A 13,980-nucleotide genomic window follows, 5' to 3' on the forward strand; every position below is an offset into this window, starting at 1 on the left:
ATTTGTAATTGGTCCATAAATTTAATTGGATTCCACGTTACCACCAATTTCATTAAAATCTAGTCTCATGAGACAATTAATTGCGAATTTTACTAAAGTTATTATTTGATTCGAAGAGTTTGAAAGTTATAAAATTTGCCAAAATTGAACTACAAATTCTATTTAAATGAAAATTTCTCATAAATAAATTTCTTTTTCTAAGTATATATGAAAAATAAAGTCATCCGTGCACATTTAAACTTGTACCACGGTGCATTTTTCCACTATTTAGTAGACTTGTAAAACCGTTTGCTATTCCAAAAAATCGTGGATTAGTCGTCGTCTATTCTTAGAAGGAAGTGCTACTTTATTTTTTTTCGCGGGGTGTGAATTTTATATATCAATCTAAATGTATAATATTTAATAGTCAAAACGAAAATTCGATTTCCAAATCATTACATCTTCAAAAAGAAATAATAAAATTTGCAATAGCTTCTTAGAAGGAATTGGAAATTGGGTTAATTACGTTCGCACTAAAAAGACCGGTGCTTGTATAATTACAAACGGACTTCATAACTTCATCTCTCTCTCTCTATATATATATAAAACCTAGGAACACGCCTTCTTTGAAATTGACATATTACATAATTTTATTTTATTTTCATGAATAATACATGCGCATATACTCACACATATTAGGTGATTCGGATTTCAATTACTCAATTAAATAGAATAAAAGCGTTTTACCAATTGAACTAGGCGTACTATATTGTTGCAATGGAATATCAATTAACATGCATATAAAAAATAAAGGTCAATTAAATTAATAATAAAAAATCTACTTATCAGACCTACTTAACGAGAAACTACTCATCAAAAGGTATCCAATTGAATTTAAATCAATTTAATTATTACTATATGGCTATATATAAGTCTACAATACAAAAAAAAATAGTACTACTATGTTTCCGAGAGGCTAGGTGATCATATAAAAGTCTTTAGATAGTCTTTTGATTCTTCCATGTGGAAAACTGTAAACTCACAAATATATATTAAGACTAATTTGCCATTTCGTGATCAAAAAGTATGTTTAATTAGTGATTGAGACTACTTGCTAATTAAAATTGTTGCTAATATTTCTATATATGAAAATTTATAGTAAGTTGAATACTTATATACTGAGACTAATATATGTTGAATATACCAAGGCCGAGAGATATATATAAAACGATGAGAAAATTTTTATGGATTTATATATAAATCTTTTCCAATTACAATCACTGTGGTTTGAATCCCATGAGTTATGAAAACTTCATTTTTTTTCCAATTACAATCAACTTAAGCGTGAAATATTGTAACAACTTTATTCATTCAGTATAGAACAGTTTAAAAAGTCTAGTGTATACTTGTATTATGAATGTATAATTAGCATGTGTTTAATTTATCGAATAAACGAAATAGGACATAGTACTAATTTTTACGATAAGTCATCCATGCAGCTGCACCCACTTATATCTAGAAAAATTCATGTCACACTTATATTAGCTGTTAAATTGCTAAACAATTGGATACAATGTAAAATGTTCATCACGTCACCTAAGTGGCTTGATGACGTCATATATGGACAACCTCAAATTTGATTATCCATTATTCCTCATTTTGCCGAGTAACAAGATAACTCATGAAGACAACTCATAACTAGCAAACACCCCCCCCCCACCCCCCCAACCCCACCCCCCACTTCTATAAATACCTAATATCTGTTTGTAAGCCCACAAACTACATCATCACAACTTTTTTTAAAACAGGATATCCATCGGCGATCCCAGTAACTTAACTTATCCCCACTCCACCGAGATTATAATGGGATACAGCGGAAACACCAGTGCGAATGCGAGCCCTCCCTCCGTCCTATCCCCGACCTCCTCCTCCTCGTCCCCTCCTGTCATTCTCAGCCCCTGCGCCGCCTGCAAGATCCTCCGCCGCCGCTGCGTCGATAAATGCGTCTTGGCCCCTTACTTCCCGCCCACAGACCCCCTCAAATTCACCATTGCTCATCGTGTTTTTGGCGCTAGCAACATTATTAAGCTGTTGCAGGTCAGCTTAAATTTATTGTAAATAATTATCTCACTTTTGCAATTTAATGTGTTTTTATTTGTAGTGTGAAACTAACTTTTTTATTTGGTGGAAAAAATCGAGGGAATAAGAAAAAAGAGAGTTTATAAACTTTACATTCTAAAAATTTAGTAAGTGGGAAAATTTTCATGATCCACTACTGAAGAGTCTTTCTTTAGTCCATGTTTCCACCAATAATCAAGAAAAAAGGGGGTTGATTTTTCAAGATTTCCTTTTTCTTTTTTCTTGACTTCATTTTTTGTTTATATTGCAACTCGACTATCAAAATCTGAAAATGACAATTTATTAAGGTCAAAATTCTCTAATCAAATGTTAGTTTGTAACTAACAATATTGTTGGAACGCCCATTAACTAATTAATAATGGTAGTACTAATATTATTTGCAAAAAATCACTATCTTCAGTCAAAAAACTAAAACTCAGTCAAAAGTCATTCATTTAATTTAATAAAATCCCATATTTATTAACCACTTCGTTGACAATAGTCATATTTTCTGTCCCCTCTCTAATTTTTCATTAAAACTTATATCGTTCACGAATATAAATATAATATAAATATTAACAAAATTCCCAACTCTGCCACTGAACTTTAGGAACTCCCTGAGGATCAAAGAGCGGACGCTGTTAACAGCATGGTTTACGAGGCGAACGCGAGGCTGAGGGACCCGGTGTATGGCTGCGCGGGCGCGATCTGCCACCTGCAAAAGCAGATCAGTGAGCTTCAAGCCGAGCTAGCCAAAGCTCAGGCTGAGATCATGAACATGCAATGCCAGAATTCCAACTTGTTCGAGCTCATTTGCAAGCAAATGTCATCTGCGAAAAATGACGAGGAAAATCTGCAGCCGTTTCGCGACAATTCGGCCTTCCTTTTGGACGAGAGCGTTTTGGGCGTGGCTTGGGAGCCTCTATGGGCATGATGTTCCATTCACCGAATTAAAGACAATCTTAATTTTGACATATACTATAATACTTACAAGAATATTTATCAAGAAAATAAAGGATTTTGATTTAGTTGTTGTACTTGTACTGATTCAAGTTGAGGTTATGGGTTAGGGTTTGAGATACTTAGATATATGTAATTTCGCAATGTGAATTTGACCAAAGGAAAGAGAAGTGAATTAAGAAAAGGGTCATGACTTTACAAAAGGAGTCCCCTTGGAACTTAGAATTCATGTATTTTGCATCTTTTAGCTTTTCCTTCACTTTCCTTCATGGATCGAGTTAAAACGAGACATTATGTCACTCACAAAGTAAGTATTTCATTTTGTTCATCGTCATTTTGATCTAACATAATAAGTATCCAAAAGATGATGACCAAATACTATTTCATGCTATATGTTTTTTAATGCAAAATTAGTAAAGAAGAACGAGGGGTTGAAATATTGTTAATTGAAAATAAAGTCCGGAGTATTAGAAAGGCTCACTTTGATGGTCAAACAAAAATTTAAAGAAATGAGACCACTTTTCTTGGGATGAGGGAGCATTGAAAAGACGTGTACAACTAAAATATATCGCGCAACTTTAAAGATCATGATTTTTAAATAGTGTGACAGATTATCATTTGATCAAATTTCATAATTTTTTTTAAAAATAATATCCTCTACTTTGACACAGCAGCAAATTACGCTACAAAAATCGACCGTTCAAGTTACTATTGAATTCTTAAGGGAAGAAATTTTTTCTCAGAATTATCAAAAATCAACAGTTCAAATTACAGGGAGTAATATTTAATTCTTAAGGGAAGAAAAGGATTCCCCTAATAAGTATTTTATCTTGGAGACTACCTAATTAAGTAATGATTAATTGAATTAGAAAGATATACATATAGTATTAGAAGATAAAATTCCTCATGATTAGATTTCTTGATTTTGCACTAGTCAAGATATTAAATACTCCTCCTTACTAACTTAATTTGCATGATGAGAATTCAGTTAATTCGTCTCCTCTCAAACATGTTGGCTGCAAAGATTTTGGGCTATGTACACACACACTTTTATGTCAAAATTTTAATGTGAAGTCTTATATATGTGTGAATTCATAATACTATTGCCTTTTTAAGACAATCACCAGTCGTTTTTCGCCTTTAATATGTCGGCATTAATCCGCTTAGCTAAAATGTGAAAACTATAGCAAACTTTTCATTCAATTCGTTTAGTTATAGAAGTAGTTTTAGACAATGAACCGTATAGATTATATTAATTGATAAAATTAAAATGTATACTAATATTCTCTTCAATAAAAAAAACTGGAAATTTGAGCCATCATAAAAGTAAAGTAAATGAAAGAATCATTACTAATTCTCTTGGAAACGGAAAAAATAGTCCTTGTAATAAGTAAGGATTTTTTAGGTAAATTAGAAATAGGGGATATATGAGTAGACACTTATGTAATAATCACAATATCTTGTAATTCAATGAAGTCACACACCTAACAAGAAAAAAAATAGAAAAATTTTGACGATCTAATCTCTTAGGCGATGGAATATTTATGAAATAAGAAGTCAAATTTGAGTAAGAGGCAATCAAATCAATATATAGAACTCTATTATTGGTAATTTGGTATCACATATGATAAGACCTTTGTCCACTCAAATACCTTGAGAATTAATAAATTAATAAAGTATATACTATATTTAAGTATTTAACGTACCTAAAAATGGACACATTGTTTTATAAATAAATATTCAACCGAAATCCGCCAAACAACTTGGAAAGTGGTGTGGACTTTAATCTGATTTATTAATAATCCGGTAACACTTATTGACTATGTATATATGGTTACTTAAATATTAATTAAAAACAATATCTATATCAAGTGCATGATAATTATAATAATAATAAAGTTGTTGATAATTAAATAATCGTGGAATGATCGATTGACGCGTATCAGAACCAACTACTATCTTGATAACTTTGCAATAATGTCTATTTAGTTAGTTTTCCACTGTTTTATGTCATTGGATTATGCTAATTTTTCAATAATAACTGAGAAAATTTTCCTAAAATACATATTCTAACAGAGAAAATTTCAGAGACCTACACATATAATAATAGTAGTAAAAATTGAATAGTTTACTGTATTTTGGATTTGTATACTATTTGGCTATACTTACCCATTGACTTTGTAGCGAAAGATTCTTGAATAATTTTATTTAAGTGAACTAAGTATATCTGATATATAGCCTGCAAAGCGAGTTTAGTGTGAAAATTTGAATGGTTACAATATTTTTTTTCATACTATTGTGGACCTTTGTGGTGTTTTATGCTGTAAACAATGATTACCTAAGCTCGTATTGTGTTTTATATTTGTAACTCCAAATAAGATATATCCAATAATTGTTTATTAATTCTACTGTTGTTTCAATACTACTAATTTTATACGTATAAATAATAGCCTGAACCTTGAAGTCGAATCTGGCATCGAAAATCTAAATAGCTCGTCAAATTCATGAGAAAAAAAAGAGAATAAGAATTTAGTTTTCATTAGTGACAGTGTGAAAGTTGAATAGCATTACGCCTTCGTTTGATATACGGAATTGGAATTGAATTGGAATTGGAATTGAATTGGAATTGGAATTTTATGAAATTGAATTGGAAGAATTGGAATTCTAATTCAATTCCAAATCCTATGTTTAGTAAAGTGAAGTAATTGATATGAAATTGAATTTGAATAATTTGTGCACACACTATACACAAAATACAAACTCACACTCACTTCACTCAAAATACACATACTATACACAAATACACACACCGCACACACTATACACATAATACACACACTATACACAAAATACATTCAATGCACACAATATACACACATTGCGCATACACACACACTATACACAAAATACACACGTTGCACACTATACAAAAACACGCACGCCACACATTGCACACCATACACACTCCACACACAATTTGTGTAGGCTGTGAAGTGTGTGAAATGTGTGTAATGTGTGAAGTGTGTGTAGTGTGTGTAGTGCGGGAAATATGTGAAATTTGTGTAGTGTGTAGTGTACTTATGAAATGTGTCTAGTGTGCGAAATGTGTGAAATTTGTGTAGTGTGTGAAATGCATGTAGTGTGTGAAGTGTGTGTGTGTGTGTGAAGTGTGTGTGTGTGTGAAGTGTGTGTGTGTGTAGTGTTTGAAGTGTGTGTAGTGTACGTGAAAAGTGTGTAGTGGGGTATATAGTGAAGCTATCTAATTTTATGACTATTTGGAATTCCAATTTTCTACGTTTAATATGAAATTCAAATCATAGAATAGAAAAACTTAGAATTATAATTCAATTTCACTTCTATACATTTTTGTGCTACCAAACAATGGAAATAGAATTAGAGCCTCCGATTCCATGTTCCCCAAGACACTCCCACTGGTATTTAGTAAACGTATGTACGAGGAAAGGACAAATGATTTGGCTTTGCAACACAACTACATGGAAATGCAAATTGGATAGATCTGAAAAATTAAATCAGGTGGAGAAGAGGACAAACGGCACAATTCTCTATATTTCCTGCCTAATAAATTTATTTCACATACATTAATTATTCTGAGCCATATGGAAATTAATTGCTATTCCCAGAAAAAACATGAACTAAAGCGGAAAATGATTGGGAATATTTTATTTATTTTAGCAATATATGTTTGAACTTTTTATCATAATTATTCCCATATTCCCATGTGTTATAGCTAGTCGTTGATGAGAAGGCATGTATAAATAAATTATCATTCTTCAGTCTGTCTGATAAGTCACGTTCTCTCCATAATATCTTAGTGAACCTAACAAACAATGCTCGTTTAATAATAAACACAGCTTAATTCGTAAGCTATTTCTCAGTTATTCAATAGATTAAAATTAGAGCCATCACACTAACAAATAAGAAATCATTACTATCCTTTAAAAAAAAAAAAAACAATGCTCGCTTTTTCTTACTTATTTTGCGGCTCTCATACTAGTCCTTTAATATTGACTTTCATGATCTTTTTCTTACTTGAAATAGAAAAAGTTATATACATGCTGAACTGGGGAGCAGCAATAAATTCTAGAGGGATTTAAAAATAAATCATGTCACACCAAACAATATTCGTGCTAATAATTTCTATCCCTTTTACATAACGCGTAGGCCCTCCTTATGTTAGACAACGAAGTTCAAAACCTTTATGTCAAACTCAATTATTATGTTTCGACACGTAAAAGTTACATTATCAGAAAATCAATCGTGCAACAATTGCGAAAATAATCAACATTAATTAGTTAGCATTTTTCAAAGCTGCAAAATTGACTAAAAATGGCAACAATAGAGAACATCAAAGCAAGTAAAATTTCCGATACCACAACGGTAAGAGTGAGCTTTACCGACGAATCCGAGTACAGAAGCTAGTATATCACAGCACCGGAAAACTGGACGTAAACAAAAAGGTTAAATTTTCGACGAATTGAGCTCCAAAATTATTTTTAGACAGCTTTGATAGGGCTGGCAAATCGTGCGGATTGGGTCGTTATCGGGTCAACCTGATAATGACCCAACCCAATAAGGCCTAACCTGAACCCGACCTGTTAAGGAAACTGTAAATCCGAACACGAACCCGACCTGCTACCTTCAAATCCGAACACGACCCGCACCCGACACGAACCCGTTATCGACACGATATAATATGGGTTGACACGACACGATAACAACCCGAACCTGATATTACACGATTAAACCTAATATTACACGATTAAACCTTAATTTTTAACCTAATTTACACAATTAAAATTCATTTTATACTATTTAAACCTAATTTATAAGAAATTAAAAAATTAAAGTAATATATATATTTTTAATTAATAATAAAAACAATAATATTATTTCTTAATGGGTTACCCGTATCCGACCCGCATCCGACCCGAACCCAACCCGAAATTATCGGGTTCTTAATGGGTCAACCCGATAAGGACACGGATCCAATAAGACTTGACCCTAACCCAATAATTTCGTGCGGATTCGTGTCAGATTATCGTGTCGTGTCGAAAATTGCCAGCCCTAAGCTTTGATGTAACAAACAAAAATCTGGTGGAACTACCATTTTGGTTTACCTATTTCTGCAGAAGGAGCTCAGTTTCCTCGTTTTTGTTTTTGTCCATCGCCTTTCTTGCAAGCTCGTAGCCTGCAAAGTTCATGGCGCCCAGAGGGGCGATCCAGAAGAAACGGGGCACAGCGCCCTTGAATAGTCCAAGAGGACCTTCATGGCGCAGGATTGAGAAAGCAACAATTGACAATGACACAGAGCGTCCCTGAGGGGCGGTCATTGTCCTTGTCTTTATCACATCGAAGGGAGTTGTCAGGACGGCAGCCAGTCCCCCGGATAGAGCTCCGACAGCTATGGTTTCCCAAGGCTCCAGCTCTCGTTCCAGTAGCCGTTGGACAGCCTGAAATATTGAAATATGAATAATGAACATGGTTTGGGCCAGGTTTCTGTCCCTTTTTTACGGGTTTAGTCATTTGAAGTCTACATGGAAAAACCAAGTCAGATCAATACCTTCTTCGATTCAGCATAAAGGCCCATGCCAGCAACGTAGAATGGAACTTCTCGGCAGAGAGTTGCACCAGTCCCACGGAAAAAACCCCGGAGACCATCGTGCTGCCATGTCCCAACAATAGCTTCACCGACATTATCAAACAGACCAGCCTGTAATCTTTGCTTCAACACCTCACATGGAATACGTACTGCTGTTCCGAGAACTGTGCTACAGAATGATGCCAAAGATTGAACCTGAACACATTTTTTGTAAAATAAGTACTCTCTATCTTAGGTATTGATTGATTGAACTGGATGTATATCAAATAGGGCTATGAGATCATCGTGATGATAACCTGTAATTCAGGTAGCGTTGGTGCAAAATTTATCAAGACGAGCTTACTTGCTTCCATAATTCCAGTTCGGAGACCATGACTGCACCGATAATTTATCAACGTTCTGACAGAAAGTATGACGACTCAGTGCAAAAGAGAAGACAGGAAATAATACCTAGAAAATTGCCCCAATATGGCTGGAACAGACCCCCTATATAGGCCCCGAACTCCGAGTTGTGGAAGTTGGGATAAAATTTCTGGAAAGGTGAGGGTTGAAGCTTGAACTCTTGTCTGACAGACAAACCAGTAGAGAACAGTCAGATTGCCTCATGAAATGTTGAAATCAGACAACATGCAAAATGCAGAAGACTAAACCTATTTCACTCATCAACTTAAGTTTTAGATTCATCATAGAGTAGCTTTACGAACTTCGTTGGACAAATAATCAGAGAGAAAGTATGCCACAAAATAATGATTAATTTACATGATTCGCGCATACAATAATATTGACTGAATACATAAATACCCTTATCAGGAAAAAGATGGAAGGCTGCACCTCAAAAGGTATTTGTAAATAAACTAGCATAAAAAAATACTACAAACCATCATCAATGGGATTTCATATTATACCAAAAAGATAACAAAGTTGGATAGGAAAATAAAATAGATATAGACGATGTTCTGTTTCTCAAGCATTTACCTTAATCGTGTCAACGGGGTGCAGTAAAGATGTAGACAAAGCACACGAAAGCCCCCCGATCAATGCTGCCTTTAGAACACTACCAGCTGGTATTTCTACTGGTGGAGGAACAGCAACCACGGTCGCAGCTTCAAACCAAATGCTTCTGAAATTCACAGAGAAAAGTTTGCATTAGTTGATATCAGAGGCTGACAAAGAGTTCAAAAAGCACGCAATTATTCTCGATTTACCTTGGATCTTCTTGAAGTCGTTCAGATGGGAGTAAAAGCATGAAGTTCCGGAAATGCCCGTACGATATGGATTGCTGTATATCAGCATTCAGAAAACGCATCATCGCAACAGCATTATCCTCATTCGCAGGCAGTCCGGCATTCTGTAGTGATGCCACAATTTCACTTTTCTGTAGCGTCCCAGACTTGCTCAAACAGAGGCTAGTGTAAGCCCGAAGAATGGTTGGCTCTTTCTGTTCCATCAAGGACAAAAACTGTTTCCAGCCAAAAGATTTTGAGAACAAGTGGCTTCTTGCACGACGCATGAACTCATTGGCATATCTCTTAGGTAGTTTTCTCTTTCTCATGGCAACTTCAAGATCTTCTAGGGTAACTTGCCCATCACCATCTCTGTCCAATTCAAAAAAAAATCTCTTTCCTGCAAACAAAGATTTAGATTAATATCATGATAACACAGAACAAAAATACAAAATCTATTCAGTGAGCGGAAGCTACACAATAGTAAATGTTTCAAATGTCAAAGGTCGTGATCATAGTGATTCTGAATAAACCGCCCCTGCCAAGTCTTCATTGGATTCCTCACTAGCAAATCAATGACTCACTAAAGAAAATATTAATTACTACATCAAAACTGAGATCAAATGAGGAAAATTGTTCCGGCATGAATGTTTTTCGACCTATTTTTATAAAGAGCGTGAAAAAGAACAGATACTTTGTATTGGTTGTGACCTCTTTGGTATCGCAGAGCACATGATTGAAGCTGTTTTGTGCAGGATATGGTCATAATAGTAAACAAGTTCATCAATGGAAGATGTTAAAGCTCTCTTGTCAAATTTGCTAGCAATCCAATGTCAGAATGAAAATATACCTTCGTGAAAAACATAAAATAAGAGGGAACGATGATCTACATTAAAATACATGTAATTGCAAATTTTGTGTGTTCATATCATGATACTCAGATACAACTTCTGAACATATCAGCCAATTTTTTTGCTTCATTAAACTACTAAAATGCCTAAACGTAGTCAATAATTTTTAACAAAGTAATCTTGAAGTGAAAAACACACCTTCAGCCTCAGTATATCTAAAAAAGTCTTGGACAGAGATCAGCTTCTTCTTGTCAGGATGGTCTTCTTTCGAAGGTCGCCCAATCTGAGGTAAAAGCTCAATCAATTCTGTCAATGAAACAGTTGACAGAGTCGACCTCAAACGCTCAACATTTGACAAAGGAATACTTAGCAAACCATTGGCTAATTTTTGCGGTGATCTGCCTCCTATTTCTTCCTGATTACCAACATTACTAACACGATCATCGCTAACATCCTTCATGGAAGGCACTCCAACCATACTTGACGGAACACCTCCCACGCGAGCAAACTTCAAATTCCAAAAAAACACATTCACATCTGCTCTTTTATCTTCTAAAATACTAAAAAATGCCTTGAAGTGGTCAAACTGATTAACAGGTGCGGCCGAGGGTTTACACTCAGCACTCTTACATTCATTATCTTGACCACCCACATCAAATTTCGGAAAATGGTTGAACTGATCAACTACAAACCCTACAAAATAATCAAAAGGAAAATCTTTCCCTTCTCTAACCTTCGAATCCTGCTTAATCTCACTACCAACCCTAGATTTTACTCTAGCTTTCACACGAGATTCTTTATCCTCATTACTCATCTTATGAGCCTGCCTCTTCTCCTGCTTGAATGATCTTGGGAGAGCCTGTACAATGCCATTTATCAAAAACGACAATGCCACATCAAGATGCAGACAGTTCCCATGAAAGCTCTTATCCTCATTCCCACCATTGTGATCTCCATACCTCTCTTTCAACCCTTTCCTCGACAATTTTACACTGTCATCACGACTAACATGTACGTTACTATGCACACTATTTACACCTCTATCCTTAAACACTCCAACAAATATCTTGATTGGAACTCTCCTTTTTCTCCGATCACTTTGACCACTTTTCTTATTCAAATCCAACTGAGCTGCCACCAACTCATTACTAGCATCATCAAATCCCCCATTCAAGTTCCGATTTTTCGAAGCCCCACTAAAACACTGCTCGAAATTTTTGGTAACCTTTTGAAAATTCGATTCTATTGGCCAAAAAGCATTCCTAACCACTTGAATCGAATTCAAAAACGAATCCAACGGATCATTCCCTGATACTACCATCACTTGAAAGTTGAAACCCTAGCTAAATCAAAGCTCATACGAAACTCAAATCTCCCTAAAGTATGAAACTCAAATCTCCCTAAAACACAAATTCAATCCAAATTCATAAACTATAACTTCCTAAACATATAAAAAATCAACACCTATCCAAACTAACCATAAAAAACACCAACAAATCAAACTAACACCGACACCGCTCCAGCTCAATGAGCAGCTCTCCTTGCACAAATCATTACAAGAGCGATTGATTATTGATAAATTATGTCGGCTCTACTCGTGTGCAGCAGTATATATCACAACATACATGAAAAACATATGCTGATATACATATTGATATACATTTTTACAGAAATAAGTAGTGTATGTGATTCTGAAACGTATATATTCGAGCTCAGAAAGTAGATAATGAGGTATTTTTGTGGGATTGTAAAAATATTAGAAATTGTTGTAGAAATTTGTGAGGCTAACAATGTTTCAACTTTTCCAGCAATTGTTGAAACAAATCTGGGGAATCTGAATGGTGATAATGAAGAACAACAAACAAAGGCGGAAAAATGAGTTGAAATATTCGGTTTTAGTATTTGTACGTTTAATTCAGATGGATAGATTTAAAATACGTCATTTGATAATTATATAGATAATGAATTACGGTAATACCCTCTAATTCGTCTTTATCCATATTCTTTGACACGTTACTACCCATTTCAAGTAGGGGCACCACTGGCAAATTCATTTATCGATAGAGTGGGTGACTGGATAATGGTGTGTCACGTCATACAAATATTTAATTAGTTCTAATGATTTATGGAATATTTTGTATACTCCCACTGTCCCAACTTATTTTAAGGAATTGATTTAATAAAAGTTAAAAATGGAAAGAGTAAAGTTAGGGAGATAATAAAATAAGAGAGATAATGAGAGAGTAAAATAAAAGAGGGGATAAAGTTTATTAAAAAGGACTCAACTATTTTAAAAGAAGACTAAAATAAATATGACTAAACTAGCATGAGACAGAGGAAATATTTATTTATTAATAAAAGGGTAATAGACTTAGGGCATTGTCAACCAAGGTTGGGTTACCACTCCGGTGGAACACATTAGAGGAGGATGAAACGACATGATGACACGCCGCAGTGTTGTCGTCTCGACCAATCGTATATCTGAGGTTTGAGCATTGTATCAAAATTTTGAGCACTCAATCTGCCGTATAAAATTGAATGTTAGTAATTGAATATTTTATGAAGTCGAACAATTTAATATTTCGATATTCGATCAATTTTTTTTATTATGGTGGAATTTAAAATGTGTTTTTTTTTATAAATAATCGAAATTTTGTATTTGGCCTCCAACTTTTTTATGCGAAAAATCATAATTTAACTATAATATGTATATAATTCAGCCCTATAATTTGAAATGAATTATGACATTTATTTCCGAATACTGTGTAAATTGATCATAAATATTGCAGTAAATGAAATTTCTTAGAATGGCATATGGGTGCACCATACAATATATATGATGGTGCTAAGGGCTTGTTTTTCCAAATTAGTAAAGTTTGAGCAACATTATCTCGTAATTAATGCATTTTCTCCTCCGAAATAGTGTTTTACTAAATAATAGCGACAGTTGATGAGTTGAATTTTGAGGCAATTTGCCATGGGAAGCTAAAAGGAGTAGTAAATTTTTTAGTCTTATCGTTTTATGCATTTCCAAATTAATGCCCCGTGTATTAAATCATAAAACTCATTTGCTTACATTTCAAGAATCTTGATTCTTGCGTGGCACAATATTAAATGAATTCTAAAAATTTTTAAAAATCAAAGCCTGATAACAAACCTCTTGTTTTAAATTATTATGAACCGATTTTAAAGTTAAGTACTTAAAAAGTCAAATCTTGTAATATAAAGT

The 13,980-nt window shown here is 34.1% G+C and overlaps 2 protein-coding genes across 3 annotated transcripts; one reads left to right on the forward strand and one right to left on the reverse strand.

Annotated features, from left to right (window-relative positions):
* Nucleotides 1-1,778: 1,778 nt before the first annotated feature.
* LOC121750861 (LOB domain-containing protein 1-like) lies at nt 1,779-3,282 on the forward strand. Its single transcript, XM_042145494.1, has 2 exons — nt 1,779-2,076; nt 2,708-3,282. The coding sequence occupies exons 1-2, from the start codon at nt 1,843-1,845 to the stop codon at nt 3,029-3,031; spliced, it is 558 nt and encodes a 185-aa protein (XP_042001428.1). The 5' UTR covers nt 1,779-1,842; the 3' UTR covers nt 3,032-3,282.
* Nucleotides 3,283-7,344: 4,062 nt separating this feature from the next.
* Nucleotides 7,345-12,649, reverse strand: LOC121752359 (mitochondrial substrate carrier family protein C-like). 2 transcript variants are annotated; one of them, XM_042147383.1, is made up of 8 exons: nt 10,950-12,649; nt 9,883-10,300; nt 9,653-9,797; nt 9,128-9,243; nt 8,974-9,052; nt 8,639-8,872; nt 8,196-8,528; nt 7,345-7,517 (listed from the first exon to the last, which is right to left on the reverse strand). In XM_042147383.1, exons 1-7 carry the CDS (start codon nt 12,070-12,072, stop codon nt 8,196-8,198), a joined length of 2,448 nt encoding a protein of 815 aa, XP_042003317.1. In that variant the 5' UTR covers nt 12,073-12,649; the 3' UTR covers nt 7,345-7,517. The 2 variants fall into 2 exon arrangements, with proteins under 2 accessions (XP_042003317.1, XP_042003318.1); XM_042147384.1 differs by having other exon boundaries at nt 7,345-7,586; nt 8,155-8,528.
* Between the last annotated feature and the right edge of the window lie 1,331 nt (nt 12,650-13,980).

The sequence above is a fragment of the Salvia splendens genome, chromosome 10, assembly GCF_004379255.2.
Source record: "Salvia splendens isolate huo1 chromosome 10, SspV2, whole genome shotgun sequence".
NCBI classification, from domain to species: Eukaryota; Viridiplantae; Streptophyta; class Magnoliopsida; order Lamiales; family Lamiaceae; genus Salvia; species Salvia splendens.